The 27,114-nt window shown below is 43.5% G+C and overlaps 1 protein-coding gene across 4 annotated transcripts in view; it reads right to left on the bottom strand.

The window, feature by feature from the left end:
• The window catches only part of AGTRAP (angiotensin II receptor associated protein), a 44,186-nt gene that overhangs the window by 5,595 nt on the left and 11,477 nt on the right, over positions 1–27,114 (bottom strand). For all 4 annotated transcript variants that reach the window (XM_085609901.1, XM_085609902.1, XM_085609905.1 and 1 more), the window contains exon 2: positions 24,451–24,485. In XM_085609901.1, the coding sequence (XP_085466027.1) occupies positions 24,451–24,485 (35 nt within the window). The remainder of the gene's footprint in view (positions 1–24,450; positions 24,486–27,114) is intronic.

The raw sequence follows: 27,114 nt of genomic DNA, 5'->3' as shown, positions 1-27,114 counted from the left end.
GTGCTTCCTGCTGGAGGAGAAGCAGCGGCTGAGACGGCGACCTCCAGGTAAGTTTGCTTTTCTTTCTTTTTTTCCCAGCCCCCACTCCACCCCTTTCCCTAACCCCACTATAGTTCCCTACCATCCGCCACCGATTATAACTTAGCCAGAAACCTATTTGCTTCAGGTATCACTTGCACCAAAAGAGACCTCTTTTAAATAACAAAAGTTTAAAAATGATTCAAAGAAACCTAAAAGCCTGATTTGAAGCACAAACAGTAAAGAGGTTACAGCAACATCATTCTTAACTAGAGGGATAAATGAAGGCTCTGGCAAATGTGTGGGCTTATCAGCCAGGCTCTTGAACAGAATGAGCCAACTGTGATGGCGATGAATAAGCTTCGCCAAAGACTTGGGCACTTGGGCATGCTAGGATAGTGCTAATGACAAGGCAAGAGACTCATTGACTTGCGGATCTATAAATCTCTAGCATAGGCCCCCTTCTACAAGAAAATTGGACAATCTGAAAATATCTGGAGGTGAGGTTTACGCCCAGATGTAAATACTGTGGTTACCCTTAAAACAGATCTTCCGTACACCTCCGCTGGCATCTTAGCATAACAAGCATTGGCATAGCCAATAGGTCTCTCTTTTGGGACCTTATAAGTATTTAGTTATGCAGCACAATATCCTTGGTGCAACAACATCAACTGTTGCATGGCTAAACACTTATAAGGTCCCAAAGACGAGAACTATTGGCTATGCCAATGCTTGTTCTTCGCATGCTAACACTTGTAGTTCCCCCCAAAAAAGCACAAACAACGCAATCGATGCCAGAACGCAGATTAAAAATATATATATAAAACTGGACCGAATGAACTACTCATGCATGGGCCTGCAGGAAGCATGAAAGTAAGATCCCCGCTGTCTTTGGTATCAAGGTTAGGCTGCAATCACTACTAAATTTAGCTTCCTCACTTTCAATATAATGCCGTTTTGCAATGATTGTCAGCATGGCAGGTGACGCGGCGCTCCAACATTACAACTAATGTAGCACTTTTGATCGGCGGGGTACAGCACAGACAGATGGTGGGGAAAAGCTCCTATGCACATGGGTGTAAGGAAGCATGTGTTTTCCTTCCAACCTCCAGTCCGCGGTGTGTTATCCCATTTAAGGGCGTGTGATGTGTATAATTGGGATAGCATTAGCAAGCAATCGACAGAAAGAAGGGACTTGTAATGAGTCACCATCTTGGATAGGAGCTTGTACAATAATCTATACACTGTACAGTCAGACCTACAAAAAACACTTAACTTAGTTATTTTACAGTTAAAATAATAACACATTCCTAAAGTTTGAAGAAACGAGCACCGTACCTAAACTTGATAATAGGGATTCAGATCGCATGGTAAGGCTGGCACTGCTGCTCCTAGGGCTCGGGCTGCACTCGTTGCTATGCCTGGGCAGTGGTAACGGGACGGGTGGTGCCTGGTTGGGGTCTCGGCATCAGCTGCCCTGCGTATTTATGCTTAGCCCAAGCAATGCTGCGTGTGTGTGTTTGGAAAAAATAATGCCGTCAGCGCTGCACGTTTGTTTTTGAGCAAGGACAATGAAAGCAACCAGTTTGTTTCTCTTTAAAAAAAAATGTGTGGTTGAAAACATTGGCTGCACCCATAGCTGAACCTACCTTCTAATCACAGATCACTGAAGGTTGCGCTTTTAAGCATTCCAACACCTGCGGAGGTCACGGGAGGGGCTTGGAAGAAGGTCTGTCCTACAATGAATGTGGGACAAATATCAAGAGGAAACCAGGGGAGCCCGGGAGCGGGGGAGGAGAGCGAGCAGGCCAGCAAACAGCAGAGGAAGCACGGTCGCAGTGAAACTCGGCCCGTGCTGTCTGAAGAGTTGTTCGTACCTCCCGATCAAAAAGTGAAACAAGCCGAAACATTATAATGCTTCAGGGGCTAAGATCGGGCGCAGCACACTCTCCGTGCCGGTTATAAATCAAGGCGCCTGCCGCCTTTATAAAAGTTAAAGCGCGGCATAGCGGCTGGGAAATTTTTTACTTAAATGAATTGTGGTGTGTTTGGAAAAGCATTGGAGATAGGAGGGCGTTGGACAAGGCAGCGTCCCCCACACAGCTGAGGCATAGCAGGGAAATGAAGCGATAGACAGACTGAATGCTATGCATGCAAGCTTCTGCTTTATGGAAGGAGTCCTCGAAGGAACAGTAAAGAAGCACAAGTGCTTGAAAAGTGCAGACGTGCCCGCGGCCATGCGAATTGGAAACAGATGGCTCCTGCGAGCCGCTGCTCGCTCCTGCAAGGTGGATGCCGCCACAAGCAAGAGTGCTTGAAAAGTGTAGACCAATTCCAAAAGGTCATCTCCTAGAGCAGCGCATGCGCGCTGCCCTAGGCTCGACCTAAAAATTCATTGTACTATACAACTAAGAAACACACAAGCAGCAAAGATTATTTAATTTAAGACTGCTGGCAACAATTTGTTAGCTAACATGTTCCATCCAAAAGGGATTGAATGATGCCCTTGGAAAACAGAAGCAAGATATATGGAGGAAATGCTGAAACAGCACTCTTAGAAAACCCAGTCGGAGGCAACCCCTAAACAAAGCACGGGCATAAGGTGTGGCTATTCCACAAAGCAAAGTAACACAATGATGCTCCCAAAGGAGTCCTTTACATGCCAAATGTGAACAAATGATTAAATGAAGGGACCAACAAGTAGGTGACACTTGCGTACCATCATATAAGCTGTGCATCATGAAACAGTCAATCTCTGATAAACTTTTCAAAGAAACCAATAACAGAATACATTGCCTAGGATAAAATATTTATTCCGGTTTTTCCCCATGTTTAATTTTCTTTGACTAGCATTTTCTAGCAGCCTGATATTTCAGATCTTGGTAAAGTCAGAGGTCCCTTCTGTATCGGGTGGTGTGACGCCTGTCTTTGCTGACATCAAGTGTCCCCATTTCTTCTGGATTGGTTTCAGACTCTCAAATAAGTAGTCTTTTTGCCCACCCCAGTCTTGATTCATTCATGAGATTGAGTTTCTCTGGGGGTATTTTTCTACGCTGTCTGCTTGATCCTTGCTTTGTATTTAGATCATGCAGAGTAGCCTCAATTTTCACAGGCACTTGTGACTTTAAGAAGTTCCTGAGAACGCTTTTTATTTAATAGTCCTAAGAGTGAAAGGGTAAGTTAGGGCAGATTTTCTCTCCCTTACATTTTGCATTTTTGGACTGGGTACTGAGGTATGCTTTGACCAATTATCAAGGTCTAGCTCTTGCTCGCCTGGCACTGCTGCATCAATCTCCATTATGTGAATCCAGAAGTATTTCTATGAGAAGCTATTTCCGATGGTGATGTGTCACCGTTTGTACGTAGGTTCTAGATCAAGCCTATTTTAAGCACCTTTGCCTGCTTGCGTCCTGTAGGTAAGTGTGCCACATTATATGCGTAATGGTTGCTCGTTGCTGCTTCAGAGTGCTGTACATCGAATACCTCTGGCCTTGATTTTATGGTTACGTATGCCTTTGTGTCTTTCATGGCTTTGGGCTCTTTGGTGCTTTTTGGTTATTTGATCATTATTTTTGAGTTGCAGCTTACAGTTGTTATCGCCATCTTGTTCATGGAGTCTCTCCATTTGTCGCCATTTCCAAAACTGCTCTTATTCTACTAGTCAGCTCACTGCAACCATTGGCTCTTCTCATTCTGAGAGTCAGCCTTTCGAATGCAAAATGTACACATCTGCCACAAAAGTAGTCCTCTTTGGTGACAGGAACTAGTGGGCCAATGTATCCTTATTTTGTTCATGGAGTCTCTCCATTTGTAACCATTTCCATAGCCGAAAAATATTTCTCAATTCTACAACTGTAGCAAATACCAGCCTCTCTTAAATGCCCTGGCCTGGTTTTATTTAGCAATGGTAATCTGAGTAGCTAGCAATGTTGTTGTTCTTGTGCAAGTGAGGATAAAGTGTGTGTACACATCGTCAATTAGGTGTACACATTTTTGTGTTGTCCGGATATATATATATATATATATATACACACATATACACACACACATCGGACACTATAGCCGCAAATGTTGATGCCATTTCGGCACCCATTCGGAAAACTGAACGTGTTAACTCTTTATTTGAGATGGGTCTTACTGGACACTTTACCACATTGAACAGAATGTCTCATATGTCATACATGTCAATTTCACAAGTCACCCTGCATCTGGACGTACGTAGGGGTGAGGTGTAAATTGCTCCCCTCTACTTCACTCTGTCTAGTACTAAAGAAAATTTGAATATATTTACATACAATATGTATGTCATTTTTGATTTGCTTGACTAATTGATTATACAGGATTGTTCCTTGATGCTTAGGTTACAGTATAGGATGCATGTGACACCTACTTGATAACCCATTCATTAATCAATTCTGAATATAAATATTTCCTTTGTGAGCATCATTTTGCTGCGTTTTATCCACCCAGTCTCCAGGGGGGTTATTTAGTTGCCGTCTTCTGGTATCATATTTTCCATGGTGCATCCACCAACACACATCACGCTTACAACCGCATGTAGAGAGACACCCTTACATACACATAGCAACACAACTATAGACATTCATGTAACACACAGTCCAGTACACTTGGACATAGACACCCAGAGCACCATACATTTAGGTACCCATGTGCACAGATCTACAGAGGCACATGCATGCACACAGACTACTAGATACAGTAAACTTGAGCCAGATAAAAGAGGCCTGCTTGTGCACACTCACAAAAAGCATGCATGTGCACACATCAGACTGCACACTAACAGGCTTACGTAGATGGTCTTACATAGATGGCGAGGTACAGATGGCCAAACAGAAGGACATAGAACCACTGGCTGCTAGCTTTATGCACACTTTATCTTTAACCTTTCCGCAAATGAAATAATGTGGGATATTCGGGTGGAGGGGTTAATCCTTGGCCTTCTCGAGTGATGGAAGTATTCTTCTCCAGGCCCATGCAGTGATCACGTAAAAAGGAAAACTGTATATGGCGACCCCAATGACACTCAAAGGGGATTTGTCAAACCCATGAAGATTGCTGTGTGAAGGATGAAAAATCTGAGCATGGCCAGCTGGGTACTATTTGATGGGGACAAACCTGAGCATGCTCTGAGGAGCACTAAATGATGTCCAGGAGAGCAGAAAAGTCATGTTGCACTAAGAACTCATGGGACTAAACGCTGGGCACACAAATCATTGCTGGCACACAAGAGGAGAGTCCTTTTTTAGGTCTCGCATACGCCTTGCGGGAGTGCGCAGCGGCGCGCCACAAGCATGAGTATGTGCTTTGAAAAAGAGCAGACTGCTCTCCCCAGTGCACGTGCACCACTCGCGGCTGCACCCCTCCGCTGCAGCCTGCACGCCTTTTTTTTTTTTTTTTAAACTTTCAGTGCGAGGCGCGCGCTTGTTTGATGTTGGATTGATCAGCAACCCGTTACCAAATCCTATTGCTGAAGCCCGTGTGACGGCTGTGTGCGTTTGTTAGAAGTCTAAGATCCCTACAGCGCAACCAGTGCCTCCCTTTCATCTCTGAAGCTTTCATTGCGGGGCTGCCCTACATTCTCGTGCATTGGTTGCCGACCCGTTATTGTTGACGTTTCTGGTGAATTTTTAGTTATTGCCTTGTTTTCAAGTGAGTTTGTCCCATGTAATTTTGCCATTTCCAGCTTCTTTTGCACCGCTCTCATTATACCCCTTTCACCCGCACCTCTCTCCCTCTGCTTCTTTTGCCCAGCACCTCTCTCCCTGTGCCCCTTTTGCCCCCATCTCTCCCGGAGCCCATTTTGCCCCGCACCTCTCTCCTTGTACAGCTTTCTCCCGAACCTCTTTCACTGTGCTCCTTTCAGTTACACGCTGCTCCCTCCATCTGAATTGGCTGATCATTTGATCTGTGTGATATAGAGCATTATGCATGTTTTATATTGTGTGGGTGTTGCTCAAAACGTAAGCCTGTTTGAAACGATACCCTTCCGCCATTGATTTAACATACACCACTATATCCTTCCGCCATTGATTTAACATACACCACTATATCCTTCCGCCATTGATTTAACATACACCACTATACCCTTCCGCCATACACCACTATACCCTTCCGCCATACACCACTATACCCTTCCGCCATTGATTTGCCACACAATTTGGTGTCTTTAAGGGCTAATGTAATGTAATGGGTAATGTACTGCATGGCTAAACACATATAAATTTCTAAGCACAAGACCTATTGGCTATGCCAATGCTTGTTTTGGTCTGCTGGTGTTAGCCAGGGGCTTTTGTTTTTCCAAACAAACATTAAAAAATACATAGATACATAAACTGCTCTTAGTCTGCTTATAGGTTGTAGAGTAATTCACAGTTTGCCTCTATAAAAAACACACTATTCAGTCTATGACAAAGGTCAGCTCACTGCAACCATTGGCTCCCCTCATTCTGAGAGTCAGCCTTTCGTATGCATAATGTACACACTGCCACAAAAGTAGTCCCCTTTGGTGACCGGAACTGGTGGGCCAAAGTATCCTTTTTTTGTCAAAGTATGTGAGGAACCCGCAGCTTCCCAGACACTGACACTGGGCCCTTACTCCTGAACTACAACAAACAAAACAAGCATTGGCTAAGCCAACAGCTCTAGTTAGTGGAACCAATACTTGTTTTTGGCAGAACTAGACTGTGTAGTATGGAATAGGAGGAGTGTTTTCATGAAATGCTGCTAAATGCCCCACAATACAGACCCCAGCTGAGTGGTAGAAAAAAAGTGCAAATGACAATTTCAACAAGCATTGGCAATGCTAACAGGTCTGGCTTCAAGGGACTTTTGTATGATAATGTGAAGCACTACATGTACACAGCATGGAAATACATATATATATAAAGAACTGTAGAATAATATTGGTGTAGGTTTAAAGTTCAAGTAACAGTTGCACTGTCAAACCAAACCAAAAAATCCATGTAGGTAAAGACTGCTCTCCTACAAATCTGTGCAGCTGCTAGAGAAAAACAACAAATGATTGTGTTATTTGAGATACATTAATACATTTTCATAGTCATGTGTGTGCCCTGGAAAGTTCAAGCTTAGGTAGCTGGATAAATAAACAAAATTATCACAGCTGCTAGAGGGCAAGCACGTTTATTGTGGAAGCACACAACTCCTGCCCAATGTACTCCTGCTTCCCAACATGTGGATGGAGCCAAACGCCCCTTTCTAGTGATGATCACATAATTGTCTAGCGAACGAAGCGCTTTCAAGCCAGACCATAAAAAGAAAATGTTGAAAGAAATATTAGTCAAACATACTGAAAAGGCAGGCATATGCACAAGACCATGTTGGGCCCCGGTATCATAAACTTTCAGGAAATTGGCACACCAGCTGGGACTAGTGTTTTAAAAAAAATAAACTAGACCACAAAATGCCTTCATTAAGACACACAATGACGATAATATTGAGAATGCAACGATCATGCTTGAGACCATGTGCAAAGAACAGGTAGGAAATGGGAGCACAAGATGGCACTGGTAGTGTTGGCTCTGCTGCAGCGCTGTAGATATCCCGGAGTAATCATTGCTGCAGGGCTGCCTTCTTCTCCTTAAAAAAGGAAATCACATGCAGCGGAGCATCAATGCCCCTTCAGCTTCCACTGGATGTTAGAAGACTACTGTCTCCATCACCATTCAAACCTTGCCTTCCTTGGAATGAGGACCATAGGTTATCAATACAATGCTGCATGATGCAAGGTCATTTTATGTTTGGCCTCTTTGGTGTAATCACACATACAGCACTTGACTTCATTACCGGTCTATAACAGAAGAACCAACATGTCACATTTGGGATTGCCAAATCACTCAATTTACAACAAAAAAAAAACCTTCAACCATTTGGATTAAAAAAAAAAAAAAAACATTTTCACAAATCCTATATGACACAGATTTGATCAATAAAAACAAAGTTCCAACCTCCAGATGACCCAGCATACGCTTTGAACCGTTATCAAACTGATAGGTCTGGATATCTGGGGGCCTTGTATGCTAGTGGCAGGAGAAACAGGGGGCGATTCTTTGGACCCACCCTACATACACTGGAGATCTGGCGTAAAGTACACTCTCGCCTGGGCTGGGCAGACATTCTCACAAAGGTAACACCTCTCTGGCAGGCGCAGAAACTGGGCATGCTGTGTTACCAGCCTGGCTTTGACAAATGGGACCTTATCGGCATCTCGATGGTCAAAGATTTGGTTAAACAGGGGGCTATACTCAAATTTGAGGAACTCCAACGGCAATATCACCTGGCTCGTGGGGAAACATATAGATATGTGCAAATTCGGCATGCTTTAAGGGCGGCCTTTCTGTCCTTTGCGGACATACCGGAATCTGCACCACTTGAGGATAGGCTCCTAGATGGGCCCTTAACTTCGAAAGTAATATCACTTACATATAAGAAACTGTGCAATAATCTCCCGGATAATTTTTGGAGACTCAGGGAAAAATGGCAGGATGATCTGAGGTTGATGGATGACGAGGACTGGCAGGAGGCCCTTATGTCCCCTCGAGAGGCAGCCATCACACAAAAATTTAGATTGATTCAGTTCAGGATACTGCATCGATCATACATGACAGGACAGACACTAGCAAAAATAGGTTCCAGATTGGATGATCTTTGCTTGCGGGGGTGTGGCCAGCGGGCCACATTCTACCACATCCTGTGGAGCTGCTCGGTGACACGTGTACTGTGGGAGGAGGCCTCAGGGCATATGCAGAAGGCCCTACATAAGGAAATAGTTTTGACGCCGCAAATGGGCCTATTGAATATATGGGAGGCAACAGACCTAACGGAAGTGGAGAAACAATTCACAACGCTAGGATACACATTAGTTAAACGGGAGATTGCTAGGCGGTGGGGGGGAGGTAATGCACCACGGGCCCATGTATGGATGACGGAGCTAGATAGATGCATGCTGGTGGAAATGGAGGTTTTTGTAACTAGGGGGTGCCCAAAAAATTGGGATCGTAAGTGGGAAAAATGGAACAAATATCGAGGGGAGCCTATAGTATCCCCTATGGTGGAACTGGAAATGTGTCAACAGACAGAAAGAGCAGTTAGTGTGTAATGTATAATTTGTTTAATGATTCATTAGATACGACAGTGGTGTCAGACAAGAAAATGTCGTCAGTCTACAATGTATAATGATGCTGTTAAACCAATAAACAAATTTAAACAAAAAAAAAAAAAAAGAAAAAGTTTAGAAAGGCTGCGTTTATATATTTGTATCAAGCAATCCTAGTTGTACACTATATTCTGCATGCATTAACCACAGCAGGTTTTATATTCCATTGTGGACCAATATTTGATGTTTATGATGTGGGCAATTTAACGTATTTTATATGGGTTTGCTACTTTCAAGAGAACAACTTTACATTCTTCTACCGTGCCGGCGTCTTAAACATTTGTATTAGTTTCCTTTTGTTAGCTTTCACAGAGGATGTTCGATTGTATGCTCCACAGATTTGCATTGGGAAACGAAAGATAGACAATAGGGTTGAATGCCCGACTTATTAGCCGGGTCAGATGGGAGCACGAAATGCCATCACAGAAGAACTTGGATTTCACTAGCAGCAAACTTATGAAAAAAGCAGACAACAATTTGAAATATGGTGCATGGGCTAAACTCCATCCCTGAAGTATGAAGCTTGCATGCCCTCTGTGGCTCAACCAATCACAAAGACAGCAACTACACTGTGTGTGTGCCACAGTTCATATTACCTTTGTTGGTACACGGCATATGATCGTTTCATGTATACTCGTAGAATCAAACTTAGGGTGCTGGGTAAAGGTTCACAGAAATATGCACCACAGGAGACACTCCTCGGAGAAAACATTTCTCTGTAGACGCTTACAACCTAAAGTTGTCCAATTTGAATCACAGTAAAAGTGAATTCTCTACAGTGTTAAAGAGCAGCATTCTGCCAACAAGAGAAATACACAAAAATGAGGGGGAAAAGAAAGATGACAAGTGTACAGGTGAAGCAATTGCTTCTGCATATATTAACTCATGGATCTCAAATATGATGCATAAAAATCTCGTTTGAAACACAGTCCCATGGTATACAAAGGTTTTGTTTATTTGGACACAACCTTCATCACGGCAAATCAAAGCTGCAGGCAAAGTTGGACAAATTGGGTCTCCCTCTGGCACTGCTAAGACTGATACAATATATACATACATACATACATACACATCCGATTGGAAATGTACTAGTATAAGCAGCACCAAATGTTTCAGTGAAAGGATGGTGTCTCAGTGCAGTGAAGCAATGATTTCTTCTCATCCCTATTTTATTGAAGATCTATATTTCTTACTTGATTAAGTCTTGCGCAGGATCACATCTCGGAGTTTTACCATGGTGACAAATGATCTTCTTCGATCACTCTCAAGCGCTCGATCAGTTTCACTAATTTATTGAATGAAATGAATGACCAGAAGAAGAATTTTCCCAACCAAACCAATTTAGCCAACCAAAGGCCACGCTACTTGGTAACTCAGGATGCATCGGAAAGAAAACGTAAAAGTGGAGAGGCAGGCTAGCACTCTAGAAGTAGTAGACAAGTAATGTTACTTGGGCTCCGATAGCGGAATACTCAGTCCAGCGAGAACTACATGGCCCAGGACCTTACGGGGGCAGCGTGACCTGCAACAGCCCCTCCCTCTCCAGCGGCAGCCTTATCAGACCTCGCGCCTCCCGCTTCGCGGGACGTGCCGGGCTAAGCCCGGGCAAAGGGCGGACCGTCTACGGCCGTCCAAGGCCGGTAGAGGCTGGGCTGGGCCACGTCCCTGAGGTCTACATCTCCATGGTAAGAACCTCTTGACTATTTTGCACTTGTACGTGATCATGTCAATTACTTCTGATAACGAGGGGAAACGCCGCCTTACACCGGCCGCAGCCGGCGGAAGACCCACTGGCACTCTTGATGACTTTTTCCTGAGAGCAGCTGACGTCGTAGGAAGGGAGATTGCCCGGACTGAAAAGCGACTGTCTATGGAACTTTTGAACGTTAGACGCTCTTCCCTAGGAGATTTAAGTAACGTGGTGTCACCGGCAAGGGCAGATCTGATTTCCATATGCCCACGCAGTTCAACGTATTCTGATTACCCGCTTGTAGAGGATATTGTGTCTAAGAGTAATAACTCCTTTAGTAGTCTTGATTTATCCGAGGGCTTTTATCCGATTGAGCCCAGGAAAAGTTTACAGCCAGCAGATCTTGTAGACCTTGAAGCCATCACGGTAGTGGCCCCACCTAGTTTGGATAGGAAAGGGAAAATGAAAAGGGGCGGGAGCAGTCAAACAGGCAGGAAACCAAAAGTTCTAAAGCTGTCTGGTACACAGAGTGTAACTTGTCCTAAGAAAGCCATCAAAAAATCTAAGAGGAACTCTCAAGCATCGATAGATCCTGTTTTGCAGTCTCCTGATTTAAATAATAGAGCTATATTTAGCGGTAGGGACGAGGACACAGTAGTATCACTTTCAAACATAACCCATCTTTTGCGATCCTTTACCCTTCCAATAATTGAGAGACTGAAAAACATCAACGGGAAGTTAGACGCCTTGGGTGAGCTTGTCAATATTAATACACGTAGGCTCGATAACATAACACTTCCCAAGACGATCACTTGTACTGAGACAACATCTAGCAATAACTTAGCCCCTCAAGGACCAACCATTCAGGTAGCTACAACCCTTTCTGGTGAAAATAGTACCACTACTTTACCTCTGATGCTCCCTCCAACTAAAAATGCTAATATTGCCGAATCCACTTCACTTACTATTACATCTTCACAAACCAGCGATAAATGTATGGGGGAGACAGAGTGGGCTGAACAGGCTGAACGGGTCCCTTTACCAGTTATTAATCTTCCACCAGTGTGCTCACCCTTAGTAGTAGTGCTCGCAAATGTGCCTGCATTGAATAAGGGCGTTAGAGAGGACTTTGGGCAGTTAAAAAATAAGGCGCTCCACTGGTTTACAAAGAACACCATGGCGGGTAACAACATTTGGAATGATTTAATAATGGTACGTAGAGTGTCCTGGATTGGTAGAACCAGGAAGACCAAAGCTGGAGACTGTATTATACTCAATTTTAATAATCCTTTCTTGGTTAGACGAATTATTGATGAATCCTTATCTAATGCTAAGCCACAGTTGAAGGGTATCCAGATCCTCCCACTTGATTATTTTTATAGGGAGCTGAATAGACCAAACTCTAGCAAGATCTCTGAGCTTGGGGGTAGGAAGAGCTACCGCATCCCACTTAATTCAGGTTGGGAATACCCCAGAAAAACGCTTCCTAATCAGATGTGGAGTGGGTACGATGGCCACTACCATAGTTTTGAAGGGGTCAATCGCTTCTCAGTTTTGAGCGGACTTGAAGGAGTTGACGGACGCCCAACTACGGAGGCTGCTGTTAATCCTGCCACAACTGATTTGAATGAACCAATTGTGATAGCCTGTGTAGGTGACGAACAGAAGGTAACCTTACTGTCTGATCAACCAGGGGTTGTTTAAAATAAGGGAACCAGGATTTCCTTCTGGAACGTAGCTGGTCTCCGTTCCAAGATTGATAATCCCATATGGATTGACTATATTAAGGACATAGACATATTATGTCTGCAAGAGACTTGGTCCCTGGACGCCATCCATATCACCGGCTACAGAACTTTTCATCAACCTGCTAGTCCCTCCATTTCAGGGAGAAATAAAGGTGGCCTGATTATCTATTTATCCAACCTGATGGAGACTCTTGACAGTAAAAATGGTGGGCCAATGTAACTACTATCAGATAATTCTAATCCGGGTGACTCCCAAGGTGGAGATGCTTATCGTTAACATGTATAATAGTATTGAGAAAGGTCTAGTTAACGGTATGATAAATACTCTCATTAAGGATTTAGGGGCTTTACTAGATTCATCCCCAAGGGATTCCATTATCATTTGGGGAGGTGATTTTAATCACCACCTCTGTAAATATTTTTTGAGTGGCTGTGGTGATCAGGAAAAATATAAATCAGAATATCAACCACATTTTGATCATAATAGCGGGGGCGATTCATTCAATGAAATGATGGCATCATTCGATCTTGGTTTTGTTAATTTGCTCTGTAGGCCCCCGGTGGAGTTTAGCTCGACGTATGTGGGGAGAGGGTTTAGTACGTTGATCGACTTCGTTACCGTTACCAACTCCCACTCCAGCTGGTTAACCGATTTTGCCACACATCCACTTGGGGTGAGTGATCATCTCCCACTGAGCTTTAGAATACAGCTCCCCTGTAAATCAGTCCGTACTCTGGCGGAGAAATTGGCCTGGACAACTAACTGCACCCTAAATAGAACGAATGGGTATGCCCTTAGATGGTCAAAGTGTAATCAAGAGGTGATGAACAGGAACATAATTAAACAAGCATTAACTTCCATCAATGTTTGCCTTCAGGACGAAGTATCTCATTCAGACATTCTGGACTCTTTTGCTATAATTACAAAGACAATTAAAGTTGACCTACAACGTCCTTTTAAAGAGGGGAAAGTAACTAGAAAAGGGTGGTTCGATTCAGCCTGCACTAAGGCCCATACTGTTTTAAAGAAAGCTCTAGGGAAAACTCCGAGGAATCAACCTGAAATTATTTATCTTAGACGTGTGTACAACCAGGCTAGGAAGGCTCGTAAATGCGCAATTAAGAACGACGCTTGGGAATGTCTATACAATGCGTCTCTGGAAAAGGATTGCTCTGCCTTTTGGCTGGCGGTCAAGGCACCTTTCTTTACTACAGGGGAAACTGATAGAATGGAAGTGGCCATCACAGAAGATTCCTGGGTAGACTTTTTCGCCGAGGTTTATAATCCAGGAGGGAAAGACAAATTGGTAGATATGAAGATTATTACGCAGGGTCAAAAGGCGGGCGATTTCGCTCCGATTAAGCTAGATGCTACCGTTAATGAAATCTTTGACGCAATCACCCAGAGTAAAGGTAACAAAGCGCCAGGTGCAGATGGCGTTCCAATAGATCTATTCAAAATCCAGCCTGGGCTGTGGTCGCCTCTACTTACGCGTGTACTGGAGGCTAGCTGTGCGCGGGGCTTTATTGATACCTGGGCAGACTCTATAATCATACCAATATTTAAAAAAGGGGACCGGGACAAACCCTCTTGTTATCGTCCCATATCCCTTCTGGATTCTTTTTTGAAAGTCACCGGGCGAGTTATTTTGAATCGTCTACAACTATGGGCCGCTGAGTCCAACATTTTATCGCCGGTTCAATACGGCTTTCGCAAGGGCTGCGGTACCGTGGAACAGGTTCTTAATTTTACATCACTATTTGGTAAATATACCCAGGCCAAAGAAGGTAAACTCTTTGTAGTGTTCGTTGACCTAAGTGCTGCTTTCGATTGTGTCATTCACAATCGACTGTGGCAGATCTTGAGCGACATGAAGGTAGACGAAGCACTTATTTCCTTCCTAAGACAGTTGTATGCCGGTGCCAGGGCGAAGGTTAGATATGGTATAAATGGTGAATGCACTAAGCCTTTTCATGTAAAAAGGGGCGTGAGACAAGGGTGTGTACTCGCCCCACTCCTGTTTAACCTGTATATTAACGATCTAGAAAATGTTTTAGTTGCCGCAGTACGCGACTCCCCTCAGGCCAATCAGCACCAAATCGCGTCCCTCCTATACGCTGATGATGCAGTGATTATGTCCCGGACTCAAAGAGGTCTCCAAACTGCTCTGGACACTTACTTAAACTTTATGGACAACAGGGGGTTAAAACTCAATGCTTCCAAATCATTTGTAATGTCCTGTGGTAGTCGTAAGAAAAGAGTGTGCCGCTTGTTTGCTGGGAAGGAGGAACTTGCCCCAACCAAAATATTCTCTTACCTGGGCATAGTCCTCGAGGAAAAGGGGTCCTGGGGGCCAGCCATCAGAAATAGGACATTGTCATTCAAGAAAGCCACTGCTGCACTTATGACTTTCTCGAAAAAGTTGGGGAAGAGACCACCTGCGATTCTGTTAAAAATTTATCAAGCCAAGTGCATCAGTACAGCCATATATGGGGCAGGTATTTGGGGGGGATCAATAATAATTTTTCCTCTATACAAAAGGTAGAAAATGCATTTTTGAGATTCATTCTGGCAACCCCTGTTAGCTCCCCTGTTTTTAACTGCCATGCAGAGTTAGGTATGCGTTATGTGAGTGACCTGATTAGCATACAACCAGTTCTGCTATGGTATAGGGTATGGACCTCGCCGGATCGAACGTTAAATAGAGATATCCTTAAGGATTGCATGGGATTGGATAGGGCTCTCAGGATACCCTGGTTGAAGTATATTTGTCAATTCACAAAGGATCTTGGTAGACCCGAGTTTTATCATCAACCAGAGTCTCTGTGCGGGATAACAAGAAAGGATCTGAAGGAGCTATGTTGGTCTCACGTTGAATCACTTAGACTAGGCGTTGAATTTAACAAGAATCTTGTTTTGCAACATCAACGTATACTGGTCTCCTATAACATTCAGCCTTATTTAACCTGGTGTCAGGTGGGCTTTGACCGTTTTTTACTAACTAGGCTAAGGTTCGACGTTTTCTTCCGATTAGTTTCCTTTCCCGCAGTTAATGATTGGGCGAGAAAACTTTGTAATTGCCCGTGTGATAATCTGTCTACCCAATCAACCTTGCACGTAATTTGTTTCTGTAAATTTTACTCGATGGAAAGATCAAGATGGATCAAGCCATTTTAAAAAAAACATGGTTCATGGAGACATTGTCGCCCCGCTTTATTGTTTTTAGTTTCTTTACAGGATGAATATTGTGTGTCAATAATGCTGGGCTTTTTAAAAAGTATTTTAAGGAAAAGGAAAAGTTTAATCAATTTTTAGGTAATCTTTGTATGTCCTATTTAACAAAAAAATTTTTTTACTGTGGTTTACTTTTGTCCATGTATGAACCTGTTGCTTTTATGATTTCATGAATATTGAATTCGAATAAAGTATTAACTACTACTACTACTTGGGCTCCACAAGTAAGTGCAACCTGTCGGGGATCTTCCACGTTCCTGTGAAGAAACATTCTATTGAAACAGCAGCCAATTCATTTAAAAAAAATAATAATAATTAAGTGCAGTACAATGGCTGTTCGGTTTGCAATGCTGCCTAGCTTATAAACCGACTTTCGTTCCACCCTTGGTTTATGCTGCTCCTGCCTAGTTCTTAGATAGTGCAATTACTCTAGTCAAAGATAAGGTGGAGATATGAACACATGCTCATTCATTGAGGAAATTAACTCTTTTTGAGCAAATTAAACTAGAGCTTGTCATCTTATCTACAAATGTTGACGCACTTATTCCGTGTTTCAGTGGGACAAAGGACATTCTGCATGCCACAGAAGATCCACTCCTGGGATCGCGAGCAAGAGTTGACAATAATATTCCCGACACGTGGTCGGTCAATACAGGACACAAAATTAAGCAACTGGGTAGATAAAATAGACATTGTAATTCTGTTAAATAACAAGCCTTGAGTAAAATTTAAACTGCCTATCAATTAAAAAGTAATTCCAAGTGAAAAGGCAGAGGCTCTAAATACCCTAAGGAGTAAAACCACAGGTACCAACTATATTAAATGTATTGATTTGAAGGTTATGACCCCATACTCCTCCTCTTTGAGGAAACCCATGACTGGCGTAAATTTATGGCATATAAGCGAGGCTAGCTGGCTCATGGATAGGTCGAGGAAAGGCAGGCTGCAAATGTAGATGGTGTGAAAATGACCGGTTGGAGAATCTAACGTGGAATGCTGGGAAATTGCATTCTAATTTTGATGAATGTAAATGATCCCAGTGACTGCTCACAAGTGATGTTATACTGGGACAGAGTTAAAAAAAAAAAAATGCTAATGTAAATTTAATGTATACACAAATTGCATTTTCCTACCCAGGTATAGTATGCATGTTTAGCTTTAAGGAATTGCAGCTGACTTTTTAGTTGGTCTCAAGGATGGAGATACCCAAGATCTAAATCACGTACTTAGTGCTATAGAACCCGGGTACTGGACGCGCCGCTGCGTTTAAACCTCCTAATAGGAGCTTACAAAAACTAGGACTGAAATAGTCCTCGACAAAAGATCTTATGTAACATTTGCATTTCACTAATACCTGGGATTTAACCGCTTGGGCCACAATTGTGCCATCACCATCGTATCTTTCAATTTGCCTTGCCGACTGCCCTTACCATGTGATGGCCATTGCCACTTTCTTTGTGACCAGGGAGTTGTGCAAGAACGCAGTGCACCACTTCTAGGATTTAGTCAAACATACTGCAAGTTGTAGTCCTGGTTCACGTTAGTTCATCTCATTGAATGAACACATGAAAAAGTCCAAAGGCTGAACACTGCACGCATGGCAACATGTCTGCTCCTCCAGTCACGCCCACTCGTATGCATCGGTGTATTGTGTTGTCACTTTCTGGAATATAATGTTTTACATTCATGTTGACTTGCATATATAATATTTTATCTTCTTAGGGCCTGTGTCTTTGCTGGTGACCTGTACTTACTGTGTCCTGTGACTACTTTCCTGAAGTGAAGGGGTCTAGCAATACATGCCATGTACACAACTGTTATTGTGGGGCTGATTACGATCTTGCGGATGGGTTACTCCATCACATCGGTGACGGATATCCCGTCTGCTGAACTATATATACCATTTGATATAATGGTATTTATTTCACCAGACAGGATATCCATCCCCATTGTGACGGAGTAACCCGTCTACCGAGATCATATTCAGGCCCTATGTCTCAGGAACTTTGAGAGCCCATGTGCGTTTGAAAGGTTTGCATGACAGCAGTCAAGATAGACTTCATATGTATAATGAAGCTTGCCAGCAAGTGCATGTATCCGCTAGACTACACAACTGGTCACTGTGCACACGAAGACAGCAATATACAGCCTCTGTGTATAAATGCCTCAACAACCATATACAAACTTCAAGTGTACAAGGTTAGAGTCAGGAATGTCCCCTACATATTTTTACAGTTGTGCACCCCAATGCCGAGTAGCTCAACCTTAATTTCGCTTTTATTCTGAAGCTGTTGCACCCAGTGGACACGAGAGTGTTGCACGCATGCGGATGCAATGGTCTGTGAAAGGCAGAGCATGGCCGTGTGGTCTGGAGGAGCACACCCACTGTGCCTGCCTCGGTCAAGGGACAACTATCCATGTCCCAGGACGCAATCACGGAGTGGCGGAGCCTTTGTCCTGTCCTTGGAGAGCGAGATGCCTACCAGCCTCAGGTACATTTCGGCTACCATGATGTTTTTATGTGAAAGATAAACGGCAGTGCTTCAAATTTGTTGCTGCTAGGGTCCCCTATAGTGGCTGTCCTCTACCTCACTTTGTTAGGGTGATCATTGTATTAACTTGGCACTTCCGTGTTGCACATTGGCTTTTTTTAAAGCACAGTCTCGTACTTGGGTACTATATTGGATTGAAAACCACTGTCCACTTAGCATAGCACCTACTATTGCTGCTTGAATTTGCACTTAAGCACTTCAATTCCTATAGTGGTGTTTGTAGGAGAGGGTTAATTGGCAGTACTACAAATCTGTTGGGGCTTGATCAAGTCATTGCAAGACTTTTTAATTCCTGTCTTGGGCACTTTTTATTTTAACAGACAGGAAGGGCAGAAGGAAAATATAAAAGCCCATAAATATGAGGCTTTATGATGAAGCAGATCCATGATGTCTTTTTATGCTTGTTTGGTATTGTGTATTGTGCTATGTTTATGGTTTTAATTGACTAATAAACAATATATATATATATATATATATATATATATATATATATCCAAGTCACAAAAAAGCACCCCATTTTAAAGAGCCAACTTGCAGGTAGAAAATCTTCGTATTTATTATGCAGAAAACAGCACAATGCCATGAAACAAAGTCCAAAATGAATTCTGTGCCTGACGCGTTTCATGCTCCACGAGCATTTCTTCAGAGGCTTCATTACACACTGCATGGAGCACCGACTTCTTTTAAATCAATAACACCTGCCCAAGTGGGCGTTGGCTCACCCAGAGCCTGCTGGTATTAGTAGTGCCAAATAACGCTGAGTGCGCAGCTCCTGTGCAATGTCAATATGAAAAAATAAAATACCACAGTGGGTCTGGAAACTGTCACAAAGCCTTTGCGCTGCACGATTCAAACCTGCATTACGATCTTCCTGCCCATTTTGCTGCTTATCCAGTGACAACAGCTCGGTCCACTTTTCTGTGGCAGGGCTCTTCAACGACCGGGATTCAGCCGTTTTAATTTCCAAGTCACAAAAAAGCACCCCATTTTAAAGAGCCAACTTGCAGGTAGAAAATCTTCGTATTTATTATGCAGAAAACAGCACAATGCCATGAAACAAATTGATTTAAAAGAAGTCGGTGCTCCATGCAGTGTGTAATGAAGCCTCTGAAGAAATGCTCGTGGAGCATGAAACGCGTCAGGCACAGAATTCATTTTGGACTTTGTTTCATGGCATTGTGCTGAAAAGTGGACCGAGCTGTTGTCACTGGATAAGCAGCAAAATGGGCAGGAAGATCGTAATGCAGGTTTGAATCGTGCAGCGCAAAGGCTTTGTGACAGTTTCCAGACCCACTGTGGTATTTTATTTTTTCATATTGACATTGCACAGGAGCTGCGCACTCAGCGTTATTTGGCACTACTAATACCAGCAGGCTCTGGGTGAGCCAACGCCCACTTGGGCAGGTGTTATTGATTTAAAAGAAGTCGGTGCTCCATGCAGTGTGTAATGAAGCCTCTGAAGAAATGCTCGTGGAGCATGAAACGCGTCAGGCACAGAATTCATTTTGGACTTTGTTTCATGGCATTGTGCTGTTTTCTGCATAATAAATACGAAGATTTTCTACCTGCAAGTTGGCTCTTTAAAATGGGGTGCTTTTTTGTGACTTGGAAATTAAAACGGCTGAATCCCGGTCGTTGAAGAGCCCTGCCACAGAAAAGTGGACCGAGCTGTTGTCACTGGATAAGCAGCAAAATGGGCAGGAAGATCGTAATGCAGGTTTGAATCATGCAGCGCAAAGGCTTTGTGACAGTTTCCAGACCCACTGTGGTATTTTATTTTTTCATATTGACATTGCACAGGAGCTGCGCACTCAGCGTTATTTGGCACTACTAATACCAGCAGGCTCTGGGTGAGCCAACGCCCACTTGGGCAGGTGTTATTGATTTAAAAGAAGTCGGTGCTCCATGCAGTGTGTAATGAAGCCTCTGAAGAAATGCTCGTGGAGCATGAAACGCGTCAGGCACAGAATTCATTTTGGACTTTGTTTCATGGCATTGTGCTGTTTTCTGCATAATAAATACGAAGATTTTCTACCTGCAAGTTGGCTCTTTAAAATGGGGTGCTTTTTTGTGACTTGGATATATATATATATATATATATATATATATATATATATATCTATATACTGGCTACCTGATGTGTCCCCAACTCAGCGCTGACATCAAGTGAGGGATGTGTGCACAGGGTTTTAATGTGGTGAAGGCCTGCACGTCATGTTGCACGCAAGTGTGCTACTGTGAGGCCAATGGGATGCCTTTTTGATCGTCCTTGGTACAACTTGACACCAGATCAACGTCAGACTGGAAGTGTATTACTGCCATTCCCTATCTTTGAATTTCGCATTAGACAGTGTGTGTGTGGACAGAGGTAAGGCTGTTTTCATTATGCATTACTGACCTTTTAAACAAGCATTTGCAATGCAATAGGTCTCACAATTGCCAGATTTTGACTTATTGGCATTGTAAATGACAATATCATTTATTTGAGTTTAAAAAACACCTGCAATAGTAAGGCATGGTCATTTACGATACCCATAGGTCAAAGTTTCTGAAATGCGAGACCTATTGCATTGCAAATGCTTTTTGTTGGGAAGGGGGTTTGTTATGGTTGGGAGGAGGTTTAAAGATGGAAGGGGATATGTTGATTAATTGTATAAGCGAGGTGGGAGTTTTGATATGATGTATTTAATTGTGAAATTCAGCTGCATATCGGTCATGATCATTCCGCTCGATGGTGTGATCTGTGCGGAGGGAGAGAGAGAAAATCCAATGCAAGACCCCACTTAATTAAAATGGTTTTACTAATCTGGCCCCCTCAACCAGAGCAGTGTTGGAACTCTATCCAGCTCACATTAAGACTATCATTTTCTGACGCTCTACCTTTCCAATCTGATTTTTTTAAAGCAGATTTTACTCTTTTTGCACTCATTCGATTTGTATTGACCAGTTTTGTGATTGCTAATCTCATAATGATGTGGTATGTGCTGGATGCCTCGTGATCCAAATACAAAGACTGAGTGATCTAGTAGATCAAAGCGTGTGTGTTTTTCCAATCCTAATGTGAAAACTCTCTGACTCTATGTCTTTTACTTTAATACTTCTATTAATCGTTCATAATCAGTGCACTCGACAACACATTCAGGGACTGGTGCTCCTCTTGGCACAACTTGCAGTCACTCCTAACCGAGTAGGACAAGACAATAACAATAGCATCTCACACACAACACTATCGATCTTCTACCCTCCAGGACTGCCAATTGGCACTAACCTCCGGCAGTGGGACAAGCGCCCCGCCATTCAGGTATCTTTCAACCCTTGAGTATGCAGCCCCACCTACAATCTCTACCGTACTGCACCCTTTCCTGTATGTCCCAGTTCTGCCTCAACTCATGCTGCGCACCCTTACTAATATTGTGCATGAATATATATAGAATGCACTGTTATTGGTGTGATTCCCTCACCTCGCGCCTTGTGTACATCGCGGCCCGAGGCAGCAGCACAGTAGAGCCACATCGCTGGCAATGCACGCCCATACTGTTCTTGCCATCGGCAGACACCAGTCCAGCCTCCATGTCACTGACTGCTTGGGTGAAAACAATCGCAAGTAAAAAGGAGACGCAAGCCTCTCAGAGAAGGGGGGCTTGAGCGTGAGGCAAGGACAAAAATGAAGAGACGCAGTGCACATACGCTGCAGCGCTAGGTGAGTGGGCGGGGCCTAAGGGAGACAGGGATGTCACCAACCCCACTTCCAAAGAAACCCGACAGAAAACCAACGACTATAGATCTCGCCAAGTGAGCAACGCATGCGCTGGAACGCAGGCGAGACCTAAAAAAGGTCTGCTTCTTGTCCTATTTCTGCACACCAATGTTTCACTTGATGGAAGATGCGGGGAGGTGGAGTCAGCAGCCTCTTTTTCGTGCAGAGGGAATCACTCAGGCAGGGCCGGCCCCTCTGTCTTTCATAGGTGCACCACCCAAAGGTTGATGGCGAACAGGTGCAAAGTCTTTACGCTCATTGTGCTCCTGATTTGGATCCTCCAGTTTGAGCAACCCCTCATTACTATCTACTATGAAAACCATTGTCTGAAATAAAGACAGTATCTGCTCTGCAGAAGAGAGATACATTTGAGAGTGAAGCGCTTTGGACTGGTGTCAGGACCCTGACAGCGGAATCAACTTTCCTATTCTGAAACATGACTTTGAAAACAGGACTTTCCACCTGGTTCCACCAGAATTCTCGAGATCCTGGGCCGGTGCCTCTGAAGGCCAGTCTCCCAAAGGTTGACAGGGGCATCCTCTGGAATGACAGCATGAAGCTGCTGGTGGAGCAGTGGGACTGGCACCGTAGTGAAGCCTGCTGGGCCTTCTGTGAGAAGAGATAGGAAGCCCACCCCCACCCGCAGGTGGAGGCTGCCCAGAGGAACCCAGCCACTGTGTCCGAGTGGAAAGGATAGCACAGAATTGCATGGTCGTGATGTTGCAGCTGAACAGGGCTCTCCCTGATTAATGTTAAATCACCATCCGTGCGCAGCACCCAAGGAGGAAGATAGTGAGCAGCGCAGAAGCTGACGTGAGACCTGGCGTTAGTCTCCCTTGCGACTGCTGTTTGAACCATAACTAGGACCCTGCACCAACCGAGAAGGAGAGTGAGAGCATTACTGCATCCGCAGCTTCAGAAGTATATCCACAACAGACCTCCTGTGCAGCTCTGCCAGTAAGAGCAGGATCTTTAAGGACTCCCAGGCACAGGAGTGTGGGCTCTTCAGATGCTTGGGAGAGGGGCCTGGTGGAGCCCGCAGCCACATGCGCTGACATCACTGTCTGCACGAAGCTTCCAAACAACCTTGGAGGAAGCGGGGTCCTGGCACAAGCACTCGGGATGAGGGCCTCATGCTGGAGACCTTGCTGCTGCTACACTCAGGTAAATTATGCTCCACTGAACATGTGCCTACCTGGCACTGGACTCTTGGCTTTTCGAAAAGCTATAATTGAGGTTACCAGTGACTGGCGCATTGAAGGACTGGCCTATGGGCCACTGGCACATCCCTTTGCTTACACTAATCACAGGGAGCCTGCACCGGTGACATTATCCCATGCCGGATGTGTTTGCCTATTCTCCCTGTAGTGCCTGTTACAGAACTCTGTGCCCATGGGCAGTATTTTGTTTGGGGATAATAAAGTATTTCTCCCTTGTAAAAGAGAACCACCGGACAATCATTGTTGAATGTTACTCAGTACCTGTTTAGCTCCAAGTTTCAACATCTTACACAAGCTGTGTGGAAAGCCCTAGACTACTCATCCTGCTACCCTGAGGGTTAAGTGCCTAGAGGGTACACTTGGTGTTAATTTTGCAGTGCCAAGGTAGGTCATGCCATGGTAAGTCAGGCCATAAAAGACCTCAACCACCACGATAGTCACCCAGTAATCTTTGCTTGCACCTTGGCTGCCAAACAGAGTAACAACTTGTATCAGCAACAACATACTGTTAGTGTTAACATGTGTCGGCCAAAATCTAAACATTAGTAGTATGCATGTGCATCAGAGGCAGCTTGTCAGAATATACACGCCTCAGACAAAATACCCAGACACAAGCCAAAGTCTAAACGAAATGGCACTTATAAGTTAGATCCAAGATCAAACTTTAATTACAATTTTAAAAGCAAAAAAAAAAAAAGAAATAGAACGAATACCCTAGTTTCCAATGAGCTTATATTATACGCTATGTTTATATATCATAGACTACGTGTATCTGCTGTGGAGGAGGACAAGGCCTAGTGTGGATTATTCTTGGGTAGATGGATTGCCCATTCCTTCATTATATAGAGAATAATTACTTCTGCAAGATGAAAGCCAAGTCTATAGAAGAGTCAACTGATCTGGAGTTCTTAGTTCCAGGTCTTCACAAGTGGCACGCTTGCAAGCAAGGAACCTCAAAGGCACGCTGCATCTTACTGCATCATTACTGCAATACCATACACTTCTTACTTGAACTGGGATTGGTCTGTGTTACTCACCAGACAGTCAGGAGCCAGTGAGCGAGGACAATCGCCTACAGGAGACACAAAACAAGACTGGGTCAGGGCAGCTGAAAAGGGAAGTAGAGTTAATGATTCTGTAACAGGAAAAGAGAAAGGGTAGCTTAACCTCGTGCCCTCTGGCACCGCCCCTGACAAGAACTACTTCAGAATGCCCTCCCCTTTGGATAGTATTGCTTAAATAAATGTAAGAGGGGAATATTGGGTGACATGGATGGGGAAAAAAACTCCACTCTTAATAAAAAAATGTTTTTTTTTAAAATCAAAAAGCATCACATTTGGCCAAGAGACAAAATCAAAAGCATCAAATATAGTTGGAGATAAAAGTTCAGTAATCATCTTACAAAATGATCTAGGATGTATAATTAAGAAAAACACTTTGAAAACAATATCCATTAAATACCTTTGCCACTCACCAAAACTGAGGTTTTTTGGCTCCCCACAGATGCTCTACCACAATATAATCATTTTAATATCGACCTGCTCTTATATTAAATGAGCAACATCAACTACCAACATATCGTCAATGTAGGTAGATATGAAGTTTTGTATAGTAAATCTATACTTTGGCGCTATATTCATAGTCGGTATTCTGGAATCGATGTACGTGCCGGTCAGTATTAAAAACTTTGATATTTTGTAACACAACCATCACTAACTAACTAGGGATAACGGAAGTGACATCACATACCTTTCTGAACCCCCCCCCCCAAATAGGGACACTGATTTGACCTCTTGCTCACCTTTATCCCCTCAGTAGCCTCCCATTTCTGGTGCAGTGCCAGAGGAAAGGCGAGGACGAAAGGCTGCAAAAGTTAACAGGCAAGAGAGCCTGGACCTTCTGCCTCCATGAACCCAGAGACCCGGGGAAGTCAATGGTATGACAAGCAAGCCACAGGTAGTAGCTGCTTCCTCTTGCTGCCTTTTAGTAGCATCCATGGAAAGCATGCAGAAGGCAGAAGGATCGCCTACAAGTGAACGATAACGTCAGCATACGACCTACCAACACAAGGCCTGAGGCCTCTCAGAAGTATTGTCATATATAGAAGTGGAATGTGACCTCTCAATGCATTCATCTGAAACGGTGTTTATTAAAATATCCGGTATTCTTTTTGTTTAACGTGGTGGCCCCTTGAAAAAGCCAGAAGGCTTGCCTTATATATTAACATAGTAACCTGTAACAAAGACAATAGGCTTGCCCTATATTTTAATGCGGTGGTCCTTTGCCAACTCCAATTGGCCTGCTTTAAATTGATACCCCCCTCCCCGATACTGTGATGTTCGATATGGTGTAGGTTGGGGGGGGGGGGCTTTGTAATTTTGGGGGTCAAATGTGATTTCAGAAGGTCAGCAAAAGAAGTCCATCTGCCTGATGCATATATTTTTAAAATAATGCATAGTATTTAGTAGTGTGTGTAATAAATGTACTTTTCCCTTTTCAAATGAAAAGCATTAAGTGGACAATCATTTATAGAGTGTTGTTATTGCTTGCCAGCAGACGGATGGTGCTAGTCCACACCGCCTCACATATGTGGACCTTGGACTGCTCTGCTTCAATACCCCGAGAGAGTCAAGCGCTACAATGGGGGGGTGCTTGGGCAGACAATCGTGGATCTATTTGTGCAGGCCCAACTAATAATCCAACTTCTTGCAATGGCCAATGAAAAAGGCCACTTGATAGCAATATGCAACGCACAAATGCTTGAATTGTTTGAAGAGTTTGCAAGTATGGCAACATCTGTACTCAAGGTAATACTTTACATCTTGCTTGTATGTTTTCTTGTTTACACATCCTGCTCATTAAGGGCACATCCCCAGTCCTGTGTTCTTCAGGCGATTCGCTCCAGGCAGCTATCCTATTCCGAGTATGGCCGTAATTTGGCATCATCCGTTTTACAGAGTTAGATTCCCACTCCATTAGCTCTCTACCCCCAGCTTGCTGCATCATAAGTGCTATATTCAATGTCATTATCCTTTTCACTATAAAATATGTTGACTTAGAATGTTTAAGCTCATTGTTTTAACTTAAGTTTTGTTTTTCAATTGTACTTGGAGACTTCAGACGAAATGATTTTTTAATAATTTGATTTGGTGTTTACCCAGATTATTTGAGAAACTACGTACAATTGCTGGAGGGTAAAAATACAAACCCCAATAATAATTGTTCCTTAATTTCCGCCCAATAGCTCTGGGATATTGGTAAACTTTATATTTATGAGAAGAATACTTCAAATTGTCCAATAATACTAAAAAGGTGAATTTTAAAAAGGATGGAAATCTACATTTGATTTTATAATCATATATTATGTTTTTAAACAAACAAAATGAAAACCTGCGCTACTGTTTAGTGGACCTTGCGTAGTTTAGGTACAGCTTTAATGACAGGCACCTTAACTTTTGTTTTTTTCCAATTGCAATATATCCTTAGCCCAAAGATGCTGGGGTGCCCAAAGATGCTGGGGTGCTGGACATTTATATCATGTTCCAAAAACAGAGCTCATTATGTCTGCAAGAGACCAGCTACAGGAATTGAGCACCCACTGCATAGCTGTGCAGGTTTCAAACTCAGCACGGAACTCGACCTTTCACCCTTCCCAGGTTGATAAAATGACCATCGGCGAACAGAGGGAGCAACAGCACCTA

Source organism: Triturus cristatus, chromosome 1_2, assembly GCF_964204655.1.
Source record: "Triturus cristatus chromosome 1_2, aTriCri1.1, whole genome shotgun sequence".
NCBI lineage: Eukaryota > Metazoa > Chordata > Amphibia > Caudata > Salamandridae > Triturus > Triturus cristatus.
This window is presented reverse-complemented; position numbering and strand designations above follow the sequence as displayed.